The sequence below is a fragment of the Heloderma suspectum genome, chromosome 1 (genome assembly GCF_057233095.1).
Source record: "Heloderma suspectum isolate Gila_16-S chromosome 1, 16-S_ref, whole genome shotgun sequence".
NCBI classification, from domain to species: domain Eukaryota; kingdom Metazoa; phylum Chordata; class Lepidosauria; order Squamata; family Helodermatidae; genus Heloderma; species Heloderma suspectum.
In genome coordinates this window covers 260855703-260878436 of record NC_139458.1, presented here as the reverse complement: position 1 = coordinate 260878436, position 22734 = coordinate 260855703, and the positions used below count along the sequence as shown (strand labels likewise).

The following is a 22734-nucleotide window of genomic DNA, read 5'->3' as shown; positions in this document are numbered from 1 at the left end:
CACCACCTGAGTTTCCAAATCACAAGAGGGAGTGATTTAGAATATTCAAAGCATTTCACATAATCCTTATAATAACCTTGTAAGTTAGGTCAGGATCATTATCCCCATATTGCAGATGGGAAGCTGAGGGGGTGGTTTGCCTAACGCCACTTAGTTAATTCATTGCAAAGACAAGATTCCCAGCGTGGTCTTCAAGTGCTAACTTGGTCTGTTAGCCAGTGCTCCACTAGCTCATACTTGCTTGCTGATGTTTCTCCCATGTCTGCTCTGGTAAAGATAATTATTTAGCCCTGCAGTGATTACTCATTGTTGCCCATATTCTCTTAAGAGGGAACTCTTCACAAAAGCCATGGATGGCTGCATTTGGCATGCTGCACTGTATCAAGTTACAAATTAGAGGCCATCCCCTGAATGCATTATTCTTTTTAGAAAGTACTTTTCCTTAAGTGTAGAGACATCCATTCATTTCGGTGCTTTGTTGACAACCACCAGCTGGAAGTTCCATGTCATTGTTTAGCTGAAGGAAGGAGATGACAGCATCATCAGGTGCAGCAGCGGCTGCCCATGCCCTACTAAAACTAAACTCACTGCAGATGAACCTGGGTGTGGCTTACTTCTGATAATGCCACTGGCTCATTTCTCTGCTTCTCTCTGCTTTTCCGTGAATAGGACTCCTGGATATAGCACAGAGGTGAGGAACCTGTGGCCCTCCAACCCCCATCACCCTCCAGCTATCACTGACAGTGTTTAAGGAATGATGGGAGTTGTAGTCCAACACCCTGTGGAGGGCCACAGGTTCCCCACTCCTTGGCACAGTTGCTGAGACTTGCAAACCATCTGAGCGAGTGTATTTTTGCCACATCTTGAGCCTCTGTCAAAGCCTCTGGTTCTGCAGAATGCTGTCTTGTTGTTCTGCTTATCCTTTGGGTTAGGCATCAAGTTCATTAACTAGTACATTGTTCCCTCTCACCAAGCATGGTCACATGGGCATCTCTGGATGGATTATCCTCAAGGAACAAGTTAACAGATAACATCTCTGTTAAGTGTTAAGTGTTGCCAAAGACGCAGAGGGAGCATGGCATGTTCCCAGTGCGCATTCTGCTATAATTTGGCTGATTTGACTAGACTTTGCGCTTCTTAACCCATAGAAACAATCTTCCTTAATTATAATATAGTAGTAAGGAGATTCTTGTGATTAGGATCTAATTAATGAAGCACATATATAGCAATTAACACAGGAGGCTGCCAAGTAAAGCAAAGGAATGTTTTTTTTATAAAGAGTGCCAGCCCCCATTGTGTTCTGTGTCTGGCAGCAATGTGCTGTAAGCAACCTTTTACTTCATAAGCTGATCCAGATGGTTGGCTTGCAGTACCCATGTGGGAGTTCTGTTGATGGGGCTGAGCTTCTTGGCTGTGTCCAGATGATTATTTCTGTGGAACAAGAGGAACAAATTCCCCCTTCTCTACTACTGTGGACTAGCCCTGATAGAATGGGTGTGTGTGTGTCTTTAACTGTACAGTGTAAAGGTAGAGGGAGGGGGCTTCCTGTGGAGGAAAAGCCTGTTTCCTCTTTTTTCCTAATAAGGAAAATTTCCTAATTGCCGCCACTGCCCCAATCTCATGGAAGCAAGGGAATGATGAAACGGATGAGACTGGATTGCAAGCAGCTTCTGGTCTAGTTAATTTCAACCCTCAGAGAAACTTGCCCTTTTAAAAAAGGGCCATATTTAATACATGTGTGGGTAAGCATCCACCCTTTAATGTAATTTTTTTAAGTCCCAAGAGTGCTCTAGCCATTGAGGAGAAGGCTGGATTACGTGGGCATCAACTGGTAGGCACTCAGCTAGCCATGCCAAAATGTGTGCACATCTGTTGCAACAATGTGGGCTATACTTCTTGGAGGTTTGTTTTGGCCTTTCCAGGGAACAATCTGAAGCACTGTGAAAATGTGCAAAAGAAGTTTGATCAGAAACCACAGCAAGACAGACAGACACCCGTCACCCACCACCTCCAGACACACACACTCACAGGAAACTTTCTTTTTGTTTAGCTATGGGCAAGGACAGCTCTACAATACCTCCTCCCCCGAACCCCAAGAAAAGTCTCTGAAAAATCTAAAAACAGCTCTTTTCCCCCCCAATTTGGCTGTATCAAAAATACAAGGGCTGTGATCCTACGCACACTTACCTTGCGAGTAAGCTGCATTGAACACAATGGGACTTACTTAGTAGGCATGCATAGGGTTGTCCTGTATATGTGGCTATTTACTTGTGAGGGAACATGGGAACAAGATGTAAACAACGTAAGGGTGGGCACAATCCTGCAGAGGAATTCCAGCCAGAAAACCCCTTCCCTTTCAGCGTGTCCCAAACTTCCGCAGAAATCTGTTTTAGCTTGAGAAATTTCACCTTGATTTCTTCTTTCCTTCCTGTGCTGCATATCAGCTGCAGATGCCTTTACGCAGCAACTAAAATTTAAATGTGGTTTTTAATATTGTATGTGAACCACTTGGAGATTTTTTTAGTATAAACCGGTATATAAATATTAATAAATAAATAAATAAATAAAAGACTTGAGTCTCTTAGAACGGTTTTCCGAATCTTTTGGGAAACATACGAGTGAGGCCCCTCCTTCATTCCTGCTATGGGAGGTACTTCATTGATATGTGTTTCACAGAGATTATATGATCGTTTATGGGTAGGATTAGATGCTATAAACTACAGAGTGACAGCCATGGGGTGTGTGGGAAGTATCGGTTGTTGCCTTGCAGTAACCTTCTTCAAGATACTCTGCATGGAATGGTTGTAAATGGGCTTTGAGCATTTTGCTTGTGTTCCTACCCCCAATGTCATCTGTACCCCTCCTGGTGGGCTCATTGTGTTTTCTTTTTTGGAAGAATCACTTTTGTTTAGTCATTCATGATTTTGATTACCTCTCCAAGGAGCCCAAAGAGCATTAAAAGCAGGAGTCTATAATCTGTTTAATAAAGAAACCCTGTTCCCAAAGTTCTGTTATACTGGTGATTCCAAAACAATCAACTGCAATAGCCTCAGTGGTTGATAGTTTTCAGATATTTAAGCAGACTTCCAGAAAGGGGAGGAAGGACAAAGCTAACCCTTTTCTAGAAAGGACAGACAATAAAGCAGTGGTATTAAACCACAGCAGGATAGATTTAAGGTTGTACATTGTAAAAAAAAAGACCCTTGCTATTACTGTAATCCTCAAGGCGTTTTAAATAATTCCTTCTTGTATTGTATTGTGCTTGTGGTAGTGAAGCCATTTCATGCTCCCATCAACATTGCATACACACTCATATTTTATTCTCTCTCTCTCAGTGGGTACTGCGAGTTGTTCCACTGCATCTAGGAAATCTCTTGCTTAAGTGGGGTCACTCTTCCCTGGTTTTCCAGTGGGGTTGCTCAAACCAGCCCCTACTCCCCTCTCAAAGCTATCTTCATGAAGATTGCTGGCTGGGAAATTCCTATACAAGGCTGGCTGATGACACATAAGGCTCCACTTAGGCTGAGATAGAAAAATGAGCGGCAAGCCTATCATTCCAAGAAATCAGGGCTTGGCAAATTCTGCTTTATTGAACCCTGGTGGGTGGAAGGCCTCTCCCTTTCCAACCAGCCCAGGTTTAGCGTGCAAATGCTGTGGTGAGGTCAGAAAACCGTTCTCCCCTACCACACACAGACGCATGACTTTTGGGGGTGGTGGGGAGCAAGGGTTGGAAGCTGTTAACTTCCCATTCTGCATTGTTTAATATTGCTTGGGCCGATGACGTCTAGTCCTGCTCACGTGTTACATCTTCAGGTTTTCATCAACTTTTCATTTTTTGTCATGCTATTTGTCATATTTGTGATGCACTCAGTGGTACTGTCAGGGCAGGCCTGTGGGGCAGACGTCCAGGGCCCCTTTAGCAGAATGAGCAAGAGGGCCCACAAATGCAGCAGGGCTGGTTTACCACGTTTTGAAGTCAGTGAAGTAATACAGATTACCATCAAAAGAGGAGGGCCCTGTAAAACCATGAAATCCCGAGTCTAAAATGACCTTACTGCACCATGCTGCTTGCAAACAATGGTTCAGATGTGTGTTTCCTAAGAGCTTCAGCAGTGGAAGTTAATATAATTAATTAATGTATCTTCTCTTTTCCTTTTTTTCTGTCTTTCTTTTACACTTCGCTCATCTAACACTTGTCTTGTCGCTGGCTGCCTTCTTGCTTCTAAATGTCCCCCCTGTGATCAGTTTTTATATCTTTAGCAATTTGTTCCTCAGCTTGCTTTTCTTGTCAACTTGCATATGGTTTTCACAGTATTTTTCTCCGCATTGTCTTCATTTGGACAAGGCATCCCATCTAAATAAAGCCTTATATTTTCAAGCAGCGGTGTAGAACCTCAGGCTTGGGGTCCCAGTCTGGCCCTTGAGGGTTCCCCAGATGGCCACACCCCTCCCTCTTTCCCCCAACCCCTGATTGTTTGGTGGCTTCTGTGCAGTTTTTTCCCCCATTCTAAAAGGTTGAAATGCCTCTCTAAGGCTTCGTTCCTAGCAGTAAGAGCTTGAAGCGAAAATAAGCTGGTAGTTTTGGTATTTTGCCCCCCACACACACACCTTTGGCCCTACCCACCACTAGAATCTGGCTCTCTAGAGCTTCCTCAAATGCATTTGACCCTCAGGTGGAAAGAGGCTCAACTCCCCTGCTTTAAAGCCTTTTTGATATTGCTGCTTAGCCATGATGGCATCCATTTGGATTTGTCTGTGTCTTTTTCCATTCTGTGATATCCATTCACAGCAGCAGAAAACAAACATTTAAAGATTCCCCAGGCCAACAGTATATTGGAAAAAATCGGAAACCCCACCCCCTCTTTTGCATGAAAAGCTGAAATCAAGAGGTCTTTGTTCTGTAAGTGAAAGAGAGTATAGATGGTCCAGTCTTCATATAAGTGGATGCATATAATAGGAAAGCAGGTATACTTGTACAAATAATAATTTTAGGGAACTTTGTTGCAGCTGTTGCTCACGGACCCGCATGACAACAATACTCAGATCCAGGAGAGAGCTCGGCAATACAGCCAAGTGAACTTGGTCCCAGCCATTGTTGAACAGGGCTGGTGCACAATAATTTCAAACCTCCTGAAGATGCCTGAGCATGACACCAGGGAAAAGGTTCTAAAGACTGTGCATGTGCTGCTAGCCTCATGCAGGGACAGCTACACAGGGGATCACAACCTCAACCACACGCTAAACCTCCTTCGCCAAGAATATGAAGACCTGGCAGCAGAAGAGCAAAAGGAAGGGGACGAAGATGGCTATTTTAAGGAACTCCTTAGCTCTATAAATAGCATTGCCCAGCAGCTGAAATGAAGACTGCTGTAGCCTTGAAGAGATGTAAAGTTTCCCTAGTAAATTTGGAAAGAATTGTGCCTAATAAAATCATTAAACAACCCTTTTTGCTTGGTTCAGTCACTTGATGTGGCAAGTAAGCCCATATGCATATAGAGTGACAGCTACCTTCATATTAGCAAATCATGGTATATTTTTATTCCTGCAACTTATTGCAAGAGGTGCCCCTACTACAACAAGATTGAGGTGTCCTCACAAGTGTTGTGTAGAAAAAGAATCTGTTATTCCCAACGCATTTAAAAAACTCTTTTTTCAAGAGAAATTGTGTGTAAAAATGAGGCAGTTTGAAGGGGATTTGAGCAAGTCTTCTGTCTTAATCATGTAAAAAGAAATAGGTTTTTTGGCCATGAGTATTAAGACAGTAAGCATATCCTACTGCCTTATTTGAAAAGGCGATTTCCCTTGAAAAGAGATTCACTTAAAATAAGTCAATAATAAAAAATACTGTCTTTTTCAATACCGCGTTTGCATTTTCCCCGTATTTTTGCAGCTGTTTTGATCCCTCTAGTTGTTGTCCACACAGTAGTCCCATTGTAAAAGCATTTTGTTAGTCGTGTGCTAGTTTTCAGCTTCCTTCCGGAACTCAGAGCAAAGGGGACTGAATGGTAGATCACTTAGAAAGATGCTGCTCCAGAAATAGTAACCTAGCTCAATGGTTTTCAAGCTGTTTTCTGGGGAATCCTGGGATTCCTCCAAATGAGATCAGTAATGGCAGATGAACTTCCCAGGAAGGCAGCATGTCCATTCCTGAATGTTCCCTGCCATGTGCAGCTGCAGGAGAGAGTCAGATGGTTCGTAAGGTGTGCTCTCAGTTCCCGTGGAGTAGCAAGGAGGCCCAACCGTCCTGCCCAGTGCAGTGCGTGAACTGGATAAGCCTGCTTGAACATTCTGCAGAATCCGCTGCAACTCTGAGCAACTCTTCAGCAGAGAAGTTGATGCAGAAAATTTGAAAGCCTAATGCTAAAGCAGTCTTTCCCAACCTGGTGCCCTCCAGCATAGCCAATTGTCAGGGATCCTGGGAGTTGTAGTCCAACATATCTGGCGGTTGGAGAAGGCTGTGCTAAAGAACAGTTACATTTGAAGCCATTTGGTACCATTCAGGCATGCCTATTTCAACAGGCACAGTGATGCAACAGAGCAATCCCTCATGAATGTGGCTGGGGCTGTACATGCCCAGTGGGTACCCAGCACAGTTCTGTTGTCTGCCTCTTTTGCTCTTGTATTCCTTGCTCCCATGACCTGGTTTGCTTATCTGCATAGCAGATGACAGTCATTTATTGATTCCACAGCCTCCTAGTTAGCTTCTATCTCCTTTGCTCTACCCCATTAAAGTTGTGGTGCTCTGCCACATACCTCCGTATGACTTTCCCCCCAAAGGGGTGCTCCAGGCCTGTATCTGATGTGGCCTCAGCTTTGGCCATTGTTTACCTTATGGTAGGTCTATGTGAATTGTTGTGGTGGGTCTATGTGAATTGTTGGCTGCCATGCCTTTTATAGACTCTGACTCAGTGTGCACATCAAAAACAACTTGTGGTTTGTTAACCATGGGTTGTTGATAGAGAAGTGGGTGGGAGTGAGCGAGCAGGCTGGTGCCCACCCACCCATTCCCACTGAGTTAAATAACCCAGAGATGCTCCGTCCCTGGGTTATTTATTGTGACAACTGGACCTGGAATTGGAAATTGTTGGGGAAAGAACAATCCAGACTTGTAACCCATGGTTTGTTCTTGGGTTTCAAGTCTGGGTTGTTCATCCTCCAACAACCTCCAATTTGAGGTTTGGACATCACAATAAACAATCCAGGGATGGAGTGTCCCTGGCTTGCTCAGCTGAGCAGGAGCAGTCAGGAGACAGCATGCCCTTTCACTCCTGCTCATTCATGGTCACCCAGGGTTTATTTAAACACTGGGTAGCCATGATGTGCAAATCGGGCCATTGATTGCCACTGCTGAGCAATGGGGGACAGTGTAGCCAGGCTAGTACATGATGCTTTGTCAACAGTGGGTATATCAACTGTTAGTGGAATTTTGACTTGCTGGAGAACTAGACATGAGAACTAGACATGTTGGAATAGTGCTCTGTGCTGCCATCAAATTGACAGGTTCTTAGCTAGTTTGCCAGTTTGATAGAACTGTTAGTGTGTCAAAGTCTGGGGAAACCTGATCCCAAATCCTCACTCAGATATGAAGCTTGATGGATGACTATAGTCCAGTCTCTCTCTCTATCTCACAGGGCAGAATGTTCAGTGGCAAACTGCTACAGCGTGCCACAATGGCCAAATTTCAAGCTAAATTTGGCCACTGTAGTATTCTGTAGCAACTTGCTGCTGATTTTTGGCAGCAAATCAGCAAAAAAAAAATTGCTACTGCCAATTTCAGGGGTGGTTGGGGCTGCAGCAGGTGTGGACTACCTCTTGCCCAGCCCTGCTCTACAGGGTTGTTATGAAGTTAAAATGTGAGGGGGGGGGGGGCATGCATGCTACTCCTGGGACGAATGGCAGGATAATGATTAGAAAAATAGAATAAACCCTATTTATAGTGCTAGTTCCAAGACCAGTGGCAGCTTTGCTACCAAGCCAATGTACAGACCACAAGACCAAAGTAAATTTATACCCATGGAGATGAAATGGACAGCCTCCTTCTAAAAGTGAATGGATAGCACTTGGCTTTTTATCGATTGGGATATTTTAAGGCTAATAGCTAATAGCCTTTCCTTGCTGGACTTGGAAATACTTGTTACGTTTTGCAGATTCTAGAGATCTGCTTCTTGCTATTAAGTTGCAGAAGTAATTATACACATTGATTTTCCTTCTCGTGGCATTTTGGTTGTTTATCTTTAATCAGAGGGGGAAAAATGAACGGATTTTACAGGAAATGTTCCCCGGAGAACAGCATGTGATTATTAGAAGCAGTAAAATACTAGAGCTTCAGAATACATCAGGTTTTTGGCAGCATACACAGGGCGCTGCTCAAAACAAAAGACTGCACTCCTTCTGTTTTATACAGTTCCTACCTATTAGAATGTATTACCATAAACCCTCCTCTTCCAGAGCAAGGTGAGGGAAGGAAGAATACTGCTCATGTGTTGTACATTTCTGATTGAGCTGTCACTCCGGGTATTAGAAACAGGCATAAGCAGATTGCAGTAATGGTTAAGAGGAAGCCTGTACCTGCAACTGGGTTTGAAAGGCAAGGAACATACAAACCATAAAGAGTAAAAGATTATCATTGCAATGTTCACTCCAGGGGTGGGGAACCTCTTTCTGTTGGGGGCTGCATACCAGCAGGGTATGGGGCCACCCCCTCCCCTCTCTCTCCCTCCCCTCTCTCTCCCTCCCCCTCCCCTCCCTCTCCCTCCCCTCCCCTCCCTCCCCTCTCTCTCCCTCCCCCCAAAAGCAAGCTGCAGGAGGAAGGACACACTCTTGCCAGAAGTCTGAACTGACTGCAGAGAGTTTTGAAATTAGGCCATGTGCTGCAGGTTGCCAGTCCCTGTTTTACTCAGATGTTGGGGAACAAGTGTCACAACTGGACAGCTGTTATTGCTGAATGTTGTTTGAATTCATATTTTACACTGTAACCATCCATGAGAGATTTTGCTAATTCTGGAAATGTTTGGGAGGGGAGAAGGGTGGTCTAGGTGAGCATGGGTTTGTGATATCTTGGAATAAGAGTGATCCTGCCACATAACTTGGCAGATGTTTAATTGCCTACATACTTAATAGATAATCCAGCATCCTCTGCCATCAATGTTTCAAGAGTATCACCGCTGTTGGTACTTGCTAAGAGTTGCAGTAGGTCCTCTGTACTACTCACAAATGCAGCTACAAAGCAGGAGCCATTTTCTTAAAACCCCTTGTCAGTTGCTGGAGTTTTTGTACCCATGTGCTCCTGAGAATCTCTACAATGGTAACAAAAGGGGCAGAGGTTCCATTTCTTTGGACGCAGCGTGCATTCGCATCTTTTACTTTCAGTATTAAACTATTAAAAAGCTTTGTGATGACATTCTCTCTGCCTGACAGTTATGCAGTGATGCTTGTGAAAAATTAAGGAAGTGGGACTATGCAGAAGAGGAATAACACATTAAGGAATATTGCTCTACCACAGATCTCAGTTAAAGAGTTGGAGCCCACCACATTATTGTCAAGGGCACAGAGAGGCTATAATCTCTCTGGATTCTGCTGGATTTGCTCCATATATCTGAAGACTGGACTCTACAGCTAAGAAGGGATTCTAACAGGTAAAATTAATGTCTGGATTTGTAATAATAATGAATGAATGTGGCTAAAGTTTGGAGGGGATTTTGGAGAATGTAGTATTTGGCAGGCATGTGCTGTGGAGCTGAAATATGAGGCTAGTGTCTTCTCAGCCATTCGGGATCTGTGTCTGAGATGCTGCTGGACTTCATTTCTTGGACCTGAAGAGGTGTTTGCCCTATACAGAAGGCGAGGGGCTCTTTTTTCCCCTAGGAGAAAGGCTCCATAGCCAGGTTAGAATCTGGCAAGCCTAACCTCGGAAAGCATCTGTAGGAGAGAATGCTGGAGAAATGAGTGAAGATAGTAACTCTATGAGAGTTCAGAGCAGCTCAAGAAAAAGTATAGAGGGACCTGAACGTCATTACATTTAGTTCAGAGGCTGGACTTATATTATCCTGTGGTTCCCTCAGAGCAGAGACATGCACGTGGCCAGTGTATCATGCCACAGGTGTCTGTAGAAGAGCAAGTCACAGCCAGGGAAACTTCAAGAAATCAAGTACACAGAGGTGCAATTAGGGCTACTTTACCAGATACATTGTTCATGCAAATATATTCATGCCATAGTCACACCAAGGTAAAAGCAGTGCATATGTTTTTCCATGTGTACGTGGGATGACTGTATATTCAGTTTGATAGGAGTGCATGTTTAGCCATACTTTCCACTACTGGTGCACATGGAGGAAAACACATTTGCTGTTGTATATATAGTGTGTGCTTCAATTTTAGGAACATACCAAGCTGATGGTGGATCCCTCAAAAAGAGTTGCCTAAAATGTGAGGGTTGGAGCTGGGGTGGCTGCAATTACATCAACCTTCCCCAGCCTGGTGCCCTCCAAATGTTTTGGATTTCAACTCCCATTAGCTCCAACCACTTTGGCTACTGGTCAGGAATGCTGGGAGTTGTAGTCCAAACATCTGTAGGACACCAGGGTAGGGAAAGCTGAATTACACAAGCAAGAGACCAAGAGATGGAGAAGGGACAGGGCGGAAGAGAGAGGAAAAGCTATGCTGCAAATTCCACCCGCTTTGGGCTCTGGCTCTACCCATCAGCAGCTGCAGCCCTGTGCTTGATATCTCCGGTGGGTCAATGGCTCTTCATAGGAAAAAAAATGTTCCCTGCCCCTGGGTTAGAGCAAACGTTGAATGTTCAAATATCATCACCCTGAATGTAGTAACAGAGGGTTAAGAAGGATACCGGTCTGCTCCTACTGCTGAGATGGTGGGAGTGGGGCCAACTGTAGCTGCACAGGAATTTAGTCAAGTTTTCCTTGTTAAGAAAAGTTTGGAGTCAGAAGGCCTTAAAGCAAAACATTACAGCAAATAAAAATGGGCAAGGGGCAGCCTAATTTGATTTCTCTACTGAGTATCTGAAGGGCTTCCTCAGAAGCTGGAGGCTTCTGAGAAAACAGTGGAGAAACAGCAGGGTTGCCTTTTCAGATTCTTCCCTTTCTTTCTCTGTAATGGTGAAAAAGAATGGAATGGGAGCATTCCTCTATGGCTTGGCTGAAGCCAAAGGGAAACAGCTGAAGCGACCCACCCCCTGTCCACTCACATCTCTTATAAAAAGATAATTTGTTCAAAGAACAGCCAAGCTCAACTCCGGGAAATTTGGTGGCAGAGCCTAGTGCTGTGCCTTTCTTGGGATCTGCCATGGGAGGGCAAAGTCCTCTTCAGGTAAAACATAGCCTGATGGAGCAGCAATGAGCTGAGGCATCCTTTTGCCCCCTGGCTCCCTGCCAATGAGCGGGCACACACCGGGGGGGGGGCACTCTGGAGCTCTGTTAACTGCGCTAGCTGTGATGGGACTGAAGGGACAAATTGAAATCTGCGTATCATCTGATGGCAGGCTGAAAAAGTACTCTGTACACTCAATTGAGGAATTTGGTTCTTGTTTAAATATATGCACAGTGGGAGTTGCAAAATGATATAGACATTGTTTTATATGTGGCTGGTGATATGCATACTGTGTATCCTAATCTGCAGGTCACAAAGTAGGCATACAAAACTACAGAGTACAGTGGGCCACAGCAATATCATATTATGACTGAAAATACAGAACCAACCTGATTGCCTCTCTTGAAACTTATATGTTGCCGTTTAGATATACCCTATTCGTTTGTGCAAATATGAGGTTGATTTACTCACTGGGTTGTGTGCAATGGTGTGCAGAAGAATAATTTCAGAAACAATCATAGGGCTGGATCGTCAAAATAGGATCCTGTATTCAGCAGCCGCTTTCAGGATATAGCATTCCTTAAAGAGAGACCAAGCAAAAACAAATAACTGCAGGGAATGGCATTTTATTGAGGTAAACACAGAGGAAATTCTAAAGTGGCATACAGTAGTAGCAGAGGTGGCTCTATATTTGGGGCAAATGGGGCTGTGACCCTCTGCCTGTCCCCCACCCACTGGTGGCAGAGAGACCCCTCCACAACCATATACATTTGCTTCGAGTGCCACGCGTGGTCTTTTCCAGTTCTCCCTCAACAATCTCAGTAGAATATTGAGCTTCTGCCCTGCCTTCCCGCCCCCCTCAGCCATCACTGAGTCGAAGGGTCTACAACTAGTAGCCCCTGGGCGTCATCCAGGCCCTCAAAGGGGTCTCCTCCCCTTACTTACTCAGAGGTGAAAGAAGGGTTGGGGAAAGTGTGATGGAGATTAACCTTACAGCAAGCCATTTGGGGTGGTTGCAGAGGTTTAGCAATTCCTTCTCCAAGTGGCTCTCTGAGGCAAAGCTAGTTACTGGGCAGGAGGTTCTTGTTTTCTGTGACTGTATTGGGCAACTTGTGTCCCTCCAAATGTTGTTGGACTGTAACTCCCATCAGCCCTAGCTAGCATAGCCAATGGTGAGGCATGATGGGAGTTGCAGTCCAACAGCAGCTGGAGGGCCCACATGTTCCCCATCCCTGCTGTGTAATCATGATTCTGATTAGTTTAGCACAGGTGTGTACTGGGAAACTGCCTGAATTGGGAATCTTGCATTTGGATTGCAGATCCAGATATAATTAAGCCATGTCTGAATCAGTACAGCCACACAGAGCAGAGACCTCTGCATAGAAACATGAATGGGGTCAGTTACTCTTAAGGATTTGGAAATCAGAAAGGGTCTGAGTGGGGCTTCTGATGGGCATAGCCTTTCCCTCTGCACTTCTACCCTGGACCTCAAACCTGATTGTCATATGGATGGATCCATAGAAGTTGCACACACACTGCACCAACATAAATAGGCACTTTCCACTGTAACTTGGGGGAAAAACAATTTAGAAAAGCAGCAGGAAACCAAAGATAATTTTTTTTATGAATAATTACATACCCACAAGCATTTCCTTTTGAGACTACAATGGAACATCATTGTACAGAGCAAACAAGGTCTGAAATCTGGCAGGGAAAAGGGGATAGAAAAATGGATGAAGGCATTCCTAAATTTAAGCACCACTGATGAATTGTCACTTCTCGCATGGCATTTTCCCTACATGTGTTTTTAATGTGTTGCAGGGTGGGAACTGAAAGTTGAATATCTTATGTCATCTGATGTACACTGTTGCCATGTGTCCTCATCTACTCGTGTGTAGCACCACACACATTTAAAGGACATGTTGGGATCTCTAATTGAGCATTATGGTTAGCCATGGTGAAGTTAAGGCTTCCAGAAGGGGGAAAACAGGAAAGAGACCACAGTCAGAGTGTAAGGGTACTCAGATACTTGGTTTAAGAGAAAGTGAAGTAAATCACATGCATTGCTTTCAAAATAAGACCAACAGTGATTTTGGAGATAGACAATGGGCAAGATCGCACAAGATGGGACAGCACATGGGTAACTGAGGAGTGCTGGTGAGGGGGGAACTCATGCCAAATAAGGGGATACAAGGGAGATAGAAGTCAGATGAGGAAGGAGCTGGATTAGGTTGGAGAAATAACACCTCACCAAAGGTGGCAGAAGTAGCTGCTTAGATAATCCAAATGGCAGGAGAAAGGAATAGAATTGGGAGAGAAAAGGCTAAGAGGTGAATATTCCAAGATGAAGGGCTAAGATAAATTTAGAAAGTAAGGGTGGGCCTCTATTTTGTGACCATTTGCTAGTCAACCATTTGTGTGTCTGGAGAGAGGGATGGATGAAAAGAAATTGCCCTGAAAAATGGAGTGGGAGAAAGAATTCCATGAAATTTCAGAAGCAGGGAGATGGCCAAGTGAGCACCGCGGTGTTCTTCCTTAAGAGCCACCAGTCTTTAGCGCAGCTCAACATGTAGTGCTTCAAGGAATGCTCCAGTTTTCCTAAGGGTATTAGGTGGAGCAGGCCAGGAGACCGTCTCCAGAGCTTTCGAGAGCTGCGGAACTTAAAGCAAGAAGACCACACAGCGATTGTTTCATAACAAGGTAAGCACAACTAGACAATCCCACCCCAAATTTCAGGGGATTTCCCTTCCTGTGAAACTGGCAGAAACACTCCCACCCACAACGCGCGCGCGCGCGCACACACACACACACACACACGGTGAAGAGTTTTGAGAAATGTGGGCGGCGGTTGGATACAGCCATAGGAGACAGGGGCTGTTCTTCGAAGGCTCTGCTATGAAGCAGGTCATCCTTTTTGCCAGGGTCATGGATATTAGTCCTTACGGTTTACCAATGACTAGGATAGTCTAATATCAGATAACAAGCTGTGGCTTGTTTTCTACAAACATCCAGAGACAAAGATGTGATGGGTGGAAGATATGGACATGGACAAACTCTTGGATTGCCCTTGTTTATATTTTATATTTATTATTTATATACCACCTTATTTGATAAAACACTAGCCCGTGACTTGTATGGTACAGAGTCTTCTGGATGAAGGGTATGATGGGAGAACATGGATCCTCCCAGAGCCCCTACAGAAATGGATACAGCAATAGCAAGAAAATGGGAAGAAAAATTCTCTTGTTCTGCCTTGAAACCCTTTTTGTTTTTGGGAGGCGAGGGCTTTCCTAACACAAAGGAGGAAAAGGGGGTGAGTTTTGTCCTGTAGGTTGAGTGCAAAAAATGCAGGGTGCAAAGGTTGTGCACAACTTGCTGATTATGTGGGTTTGAACCTTAATATTCATGATATTGCCTTTAGAGGGGGGTTCCCAATACTACCTGTATAGTGCCTGTTACTTCTTTATATTTAGGACTCTCAAACCTAATTCCAGAGGTGTACTGTTGAGACTTCATTAGCTTGAAACTGCATGGAGACAGCAGGTAAAATCCAATCTAAGCCCTATTAAGTTAGTCATTACTAACTTAAGTCTCATTCATTTTAATGGGTCTACTCTAAGTAGGACTTTCCCCAATATGTTTACGCTCTCCAGAGATAGCTGAATGAGCAGTAATGTAGTGGTCAGTTTTGACGTTCACCTGCTCATCATGGCAGCCCCTGAAGCCATATTCCTAAGGAGAGGCCAAAAATGCAGGCACCTGTGTTGATTCATATCACACACTAATTCTAGCGGTTTCATCAGTAGCTGAAGCAGGTCTTTTGTAAAGCTATCAAGTAATAATTGCCCATTCACGACCAGGCCACCCGAAATACTTTACATTACAACAGGGAAAGCATATTGATGCTTAGAAACTTTACCACCACCCCCGCTCCAACTACTGGGAGGATTTCAGCTACACTCAGAGGCAACAGGGAATTCTGCGGGGCAGGGTGGCAAATGATATCAGCGTCCCTGCTAATAAAAACTGCCGATGTGGCAGATGTGGCATCCATACGAGCCCTGGTTCTGCTACACCACCATGAATGGGGGGTGTTGGTGGAGACTTACCTAGTCCTTGTCAGTAGAGGGAAGCTACATATACATTAGCTTTCCTCTCCTGACAGGCACCAGTGGGAAACTCAGCGCCATCTCTGTACTACTTCACCCTTTTCGGGCAAAATGGAGGCCTTTGGATTCAAGGGCCACATTCTCTCTGAGGTAATCGGTCAGGGCTGGTGGTAGGTGAGCACCCCCTTTTCTCCCACCCAGAGGGCTGCAGGGATAGAGAAGCCACCCAACTGGCTGGAGCGGAAGAGGGAAAAACCTCCCCTGCGCGAATTACTGCTGATTTGAGCCAGCTGGGCTCACGTTCCCTGGGAAGCTTCTTATCTGCCCAGCTCTGACGCGGGGCGGCAGCAACGCCAGAGGTTCTTTCGCTTAGGATCCTGTCATGTGCCTGGGAGAGAGGATACATGGCCAAGTCAAGGTACTTGAGGAGGCCCCAGTCAGTGTGGTTACGGGTCAAGGGAGATATGGCATTGGGAGGAGGGCGAGCCAGGTTAGGGGAACATGGCCCAGACAGTTAATGGCTGTGCGTGTTCCGGCCCTCTCCCCATCTGCAGGTGTGGCGGCTGGCCTACCAGCCTGCCCTCGGGTCTTCAGATGCAGCTTTTAAATGCCAGATTCGTTCAAAATAAGACTTCCTTCATCCATGATTTAATAGTGGACGAGGTGGCCGATCTGGCATGCGTAACTGAGACCTGGGTGGGTGTGCAGGGAGGAGATAGTCTCTCCGAGCTCTGCTTACTGCAGTACTCGGTTCAGCATCAGGGAAGCCCTGAGGGCCAGGGAGGGGGTGGTTGCTGTGGTCTATAGGAATTCCATCTCCCCCTGCAGGCTCCCTGTGCATGTGTCCAGAGGGTTTGCACCTTGTGTTGCGCCAGTGGGACAGGCTGGGGATTCTGTTGGTGTGACGCCCATCCCGCTGCTCAACAGACTCCCTCTGAGCTGACAAAGGTAGTCTCGGGTGCTTTGTTGCAGTCCCTCAGACTGTTATTTCTGGGGGATGCCAACATTCACACTGAGGGAACCTTGTCTGGGGCGGCTCAGGATTTCATGGCCTCCATGACAACCATGGGACTGTCCCAACATGTCACCAGCCCAACGGGGCATACTCTGGACTTGGTTTTCTCAAGTGGACATGGAGATGGAGGTCTGAAGGTGGGGGACTTTGCATCAGTCCCCTTGTCATGGTCAGATCATTGCCTGCTGAGGTTTAGACTTAGAGCGGCTTTTCTCCTCTGTAGGGGTGGGGGACCTATTAAAATGGTCCGCCCCCAGAGGCTAATGGATCCGGATGGTTTCCTGAGGACTCTGGGGAGGTTTCCGGCTGATATGGCAGGCTCTCCTGTCAAAACCCTGGTTGATGTGTGGAATGCAGAAATGACCCAGGCAGTTGACACGATTGTTCCTGAGTGCCCTCTCCTGAGTAGAGCTCGTACTGCTCTGTGACATACCCCGGAGCTGAGAGCAATGAAACAAAGTAGGAGATGTACTGAGTACAGATGGAGAAGAAATCCTAGCGGATGCAATTGAACACTGGTATGTGCCTGTGGCAAAGTATATTCAGGGGCAGCGAGGGTGGCAAAAAACCATCTTTCTGCCTCTATTGAATCTTCTATCTGCCGCCCAGTGGAGCTTTTCAGAGTCGTCCGGGGGTTATTACATGCCGGCCCTAAGGACACTGTAGATCCCTCTGAGGCCTGCTGTAATGCATTTGCTAGGCACTTCCAGGATAAGATCTCTTGCATCTGCCGGGACTTAGACTCCAGTGTTATAGCAGGTGAGTCTGGTGAGGGATCCAGAGCACAGCCTTGGGAAAGTTTGAAAGTTTCCTGGGTAAGTTTCAGTTGGTACAGCTTGAGGACATTGACAAGGTGCTTGGACCTTGTACTGTACTTGGACCTTGGATCTGTACTGGATCCTTGCCCCTCTTGGCTTATAAAAACTTGCAGGGAAGGCATTGCTGGCTGGGCCAGGGAGGTGATTATGCCTCCTTGCAAGAAGGAGTGGTCCCAGGCCACCTCAAAGAGGCAATGGTGAGACCACTCCTGAAGAAACCCTGGCTGGACCCGGAAAATCTTAATAATTTTAGGCCAGTAGCAAATGTTCTTTTCCTGGGAAAGGTTCTTGAGCAGGTGGTTGCCCACCAGCTCCAGATACTCTTCGATGAGACCGATTATCTAGAGCCATTTCAGTTGTGGTTCAGGTCAGGTTTTGGCATAGGAATAGCCTTGGTTGCCCTGTATGTTGCCCTGTGTTGAGGGAGAGACGGGGGAGTGTGACCTTGTTGATTCTCCTTGATCTCTCGGTGGCTTTCAATACCATCTACCATGGTATCTTCTGGGATGATTGTCTGAGCTGGGAGTGGGAGGCACTGCTTTGCAGTGGTTTCGCTCCTACTTGGAGACTCCAGAAGGTGGTGCTTGGGGAATATTGCTCAGTCCTGTGGATTCTCCAGTAGGTTCCACGGGGGTCCGTTTTGTCCCCCATACTATTTAACATCTACATGAAACTGCCGAGTGCAGTCATCTGGAGTTTGGGAGTGTGCTGTCATCAGTATGCTGATGACACTCAGCTCTGTTTTTCCTTTTCATCTTCTTCAGGTGAGGCTGTGGATGTGCTAAATTGGTGCCTGGCTGTGGCAATGTACTGGATGATGGCTAATAAACTGAAACTCAATCCAGACAAGAATGAGATGCTGTTGTTGGGTCGTTCTGCTGCCTGGATGGAGGGTGCTCAACCTTTTCTGGATGGGGTTGCACTCCCCTTGAAGGAGCAGGTTCTTAGCTTGGGGTTCTCCTTGAGCCATCTTTGTCACTTGAGGCTCAGGTGGCCTTAGTGGCACGGAGTGCCTTCTACCAATTTTGGTTGGTGGTCCAGCGATGCCTCTATCTGGACAGGGATAACCTGGCTTCAGTTGTCTATTCTCTGGTAATCTCCAAGTTAGATTATTGCAGTGCACTCTACGTAGGGCTGCCTTTGAAGATGGTTTGGAAGCTGCAGCTCGTGCAAAATGCAGCAGCCAGATTGATAATGGGGACCAGAAGGTCAGGACATATTAGACCAACTCTGGCCTGCTTGCACTGGCTGCCTGTATGTTTCCAAGCCCGATTCAAGGTGGTTTCAACTTATAAAGCCTCACACAGCTTGGGACCACAATACCCGATGGAGTTCCTCTCCCGACACGAACCTACCCATACACTATGTTCAACATCTAAGGTCCTACTCCAGCTGCCTACTCCGAGGGAAGCTCGGAAGGTGGCAAGAGGGAGAGGGCCTTCTTGGTGGTGGCCCCCCAATTTTGGAATGATCTCCCCGATGAGGCCTGCCTGGTGCCAACATTGTTATCTTTTTGGCACCAGGTTAAAACCCTTTGCTTCTCCCAGGCATCTGGCAGCATATGATAAGTTTTAATTGATCTTATGTTTTTAATGTAAATGGCTTTTAATCTCTGTATACTGTGCTTTTAATGTTTTTAATATTTGTAAACCGGCCAGAGAGCTTTGGCTATTGGGTGGTATAGAAATCTTAATCATCATCATCATCATATATGGCTCTTGCTAGAGGCCTGAACTGATCACTTGCAGATAACTTTTGAAATTAGGCTGAATCCTGCATGTGCCTCAAGGGCATGAGCCGTCCCCAACCCGGTGTCCTCCAGATGTGTTGGACTATAACTCCTAGCGTCCCCCTGCCATTGCCAGCATGTAGTCAAACACTGGAAGGCACCAGGTTGCGGAAGTGCTAGGGCAACAGAAATAATGGTGGGATCTGCTGTCTTGGCAACAACACTAGAAACCTAAGGATGCCATTGTGCCTCATTTGTGAGCTGTAGCTCTAATGGCAGGAGGTGAGACCTGAGCCAAGCCTGTGTTGCTTTTTACCTCACCCACCACCACCACCTTTGCATCATCAAAGTCTGAAGGAGTCAGAGCAAAGCTAAGTAGTTTCCAATTTTTTTCTTTCAATCCATGTGTGAAATCCTGCTCCCCACCATAGTGCTGGGGTGATGGGAAGCACCACATCTGGCAGGATTTGCCCTTCTGTGTGAAATGGCACAGTGGCCTCTTGTATGGAATGGGCTTGGAAAAATTGATACCTGTTTGACTCCCAAACAAGAACTGGTGCCTCAAGGGGGTGGTGGGGGTGGGATGAAACTGAGCAAAGGAATCTGTTCTGTCAGTTGTTAGCAGGAGCCACAACAAATCCACATACTCTCTTTCTACACATCTATGTTTAGCATGTAAAGATAAGGACTACCACGAAGGCCTAGTTCTGAGGAGTTAAATCCGAGCCTGAGGTACTGTAGACTATGGTTGCAGCTCACATGAGCAAATCTTTCCCTATACAATACATTTTCTCCACATGGAAAACTAGCATGACCAGGAAGAAGACATCCCTTCTCCCTGACCGTCTGTCTGTCTAAGCTATTTCTATATTGCTTGATATCCTAAGATCTCTAAGCAGTTTACATAAAAATACATATAATACAATGTAAAAATCAATGCAAACCAAGCTATCTATATACAGGTGTGTTGTTGTTTTTTGTATGGACAAGCATTCAGTTGTGTAAGTCCTCATCTGGCACAGGTTTACCATCTCGGCAAGAAGCTGGGGCCAAGTGTTTCCAGGACATAGTCATGTCAAGGTCTTTGGGATTAAGATTGCTTGCATGTTTGCAGTGAAGTAAGTGTAGGGGTGGGTGGTCATACCTAAGGTTTCTCAAAGCTTATTTAGGCTTCAAGGCTCCACTCACCTTTATCTGGTCCAGACAGCCGTGAGTGCAGCAGTAGTGGGGGAAGCTGCTGCTGCTGCTGCTGGGAGTTCAGGACACAACCAGGACAAAAATGATGTGCCAGGAGTTAAAAGAGTGTGCTGGTCCCTGGGCTTATGTGGTTTAGAGAGGGAACAGAAGTGGGCAATTGGAGGGAGCAGAAACTGATAAACACTGGAAAGGCATATTACATTTGGGGTATTACATTTGCAGTAAGGTCTTTTTCCATATCCCTAGTTATTTCTTCCAGAAATCTCAAATGAATGAATTAATCCTCTTATTCTTGGGGGAGACAAAGTAGAATGAATCTATCCCTGTGGAAATTCTGTGAATAAATTTATAATACGCTTGCCTTCAATATTAATTATATCCAGCATTTCCCCAAACCACACATTCTTTGTTTGTTTAAAATATTTCCATACGGCGGTTCAATAAAAACTCCCAAGATGGCATACAACAAAATAAAATAAATATAAAGACAAGCAATAAAAAAACCAGACTGTTCAGAAGTTGCAACTTGTGCAAAATGTGGTGGCCAGACCGATAACAGGGACCAGAAGGTCTGAACATATAACACTGACTCTGGCCCGCTTGCACTGGCGGCCTCTATGTTTTTGAGCCCGATTCAAGGTGCTGGTTTTGACCTATAAAGCCTTACATGGCTCAGGACCACAACACCTGATGGAGCGCCTCTCCTGGCATGAACCGACCCATAGACTATGTTCAGCATCTAAGGCCAGGCGCCCTCTGCAAGGGAGACTTGAATGCTGGCAACAAGGGAGAGGCCTTCTCCGTGGTGGCCCCCCAATTATGGAATGATCTCCCTGACAAGGCCTGCCTGGTGCCAACATTATCTTTTTGGTGCCAGGTTAAAACTGCCCCTTTTTCTCAGGCATTTGGCAGCATATAATGAGTTTGAATGAGGTCCTGGATTGTCCTTGGCTGATGGTTTTTAGATATATGTTCTCTCTCTGTGTGCTATCTGTTTATATGTTTTTTGTGTAAATGGTTCTGTACTTTGTATAATGTATTTTAATAGTTTTTCATTTTTGTGAACTGCCCAGAGAGCTTCAGCTAGGGGGTAGTTTAGAAATATACTCAGTAAAATGTGATGGAAATAAGTGGTTAAAAACAAACCATTAAGTTCAGCGGAATGGAAAAAACAGATCCTGCCTCTAGCTTACACTACATAGGAAAAAACTCCAGTCAAATACAAAGGTTTTTGTTGGGCACCAAAATGGCATAAAGGTTGACACACAGCAAGCTCCATGAGGAAAACATTCCATAGATGGGGCACCACAAATGAGAAGACCTTCTCTACAGTCATCACCTGCCCAACTTCAGATGGCAGGGGAACATGGAGAAGGGAGACCGAAGATGCCTGCAAAGTTCATGCAGGCTTGTGGGGTAGAAAGCAGTCTTTATTACTGTTCTTCCATTTCCCATGATTCTTGAAGATTCCTTGGATCTCAGGTGTCCCTGAATATGCCTGATTTCTCCTGGAGTGGTGTCAAACAGCTGCTAACACTGGACCACCAAACGAAACAGCAAAAGTGACATAATTTAGTTGCTTTCCTCATTGAGGTCCATGGGGATCATCTATATAAGAATATGTTAGTGTAACACTTATTACTAGAGATCTTCCAAACTTGCTCATTTTTTAAAACTGAAGCTTGAGCAGTCTAGATGTGCAGAAAATTTTGAAACTTTGAAAAAGTTCAAAGCTTGAGCTTTAATAGCAAAACGGTATGTTTATTTGCTCCACGTCAAACAGTCTCTTATTGCTCTACGGTTCAGTGCCATTTTATTTCCTCCATGCCAAACAGCGCCTGATCTGACATCACATGTTTTTGACCTTCATTACTTGCATCCTCCCACTTTCCTTTTTTCTGTTTCTGTTTGGCTTTATTTTTATTAGTTTTGCCTCACAGGCAAGCTTCATGGGGCACTGCTAGGCCTTGGGCGGTTGCTAGGAGCAACGGCCGTGCTTCCCCCTCGGATTGTATTTTTTCGAATGGGATGAATGAGAGCGAGGAGGGAGGGGCTATTGCTGCTGTTCCTCCTATGATGCCCTGTGGGTGGGGTTTGTGTACTTGTGTGTATGTGAGAGAGGGGTGTAGTGGGCAAGGCGACACAGCAGGAGTGGGTGGGGTGCAAGACCAGCGCCATATTGGATGGCTCAAGCTCAGGGCAGGTGAGAGAAAGGCGGCGTTTTTTCTTCTTTCCCCCCAGCATCTTACCCTTTGTTTTCCAGGTGCAGGTGGGGTGGGGCTTCTTGGATGGGGGCTTGGAGCACCCCCTCTCTGCAACGGAGGAGGGGTGGGTCTGTCTGTGCTTTCATGTAATGGGAGGGGGTTCTTACTGGAAGGAGGGACGCGAATTGTGAGAGTGAATGAGAGACAGGGAGGTGGGTTGGAAGACCCTGTGTGCTATGGCGGGGGGAGGCTTGCTTTAATGTAGTGGGAAGAGGTCGTATTATTGGGGTGCTCATTGAAGGGAAGCTGATGTGGGACATAACTGGAAAACTGAGAG

At 45.6% G+C, this 22734-nt stretch overlaps 1 protein-coding gene across 6 annotated transcripts in view; it reads left to right on the top strand.

Moving 5' to 3' along the window:
- Positions 1-9390, top strand: part of SIL1 (SIL1 nucleotide exchange factor) — a 70536-nt gene extending 61146 nt beyond the window's left edge. For all 6 annotated transcript variants that reach the window (XM_084825805.1, XM_084825852.1, XM_084825812.1 and 3 more), the window contains one exon: positions 5008-9390. In XM_084825805.1, coding sequence (XP_084681931.1) covers positions 5008-5361 — 354 coding nt within the window. In that variant the 3' untranslated portion in view covers positions 5362-9390. The remainder of the gene's footprint in view (positions 1-5007) is intronic.
- The last annotated feature ends 13344 nt before the right edge of the window (positions 9391-22734 follow it).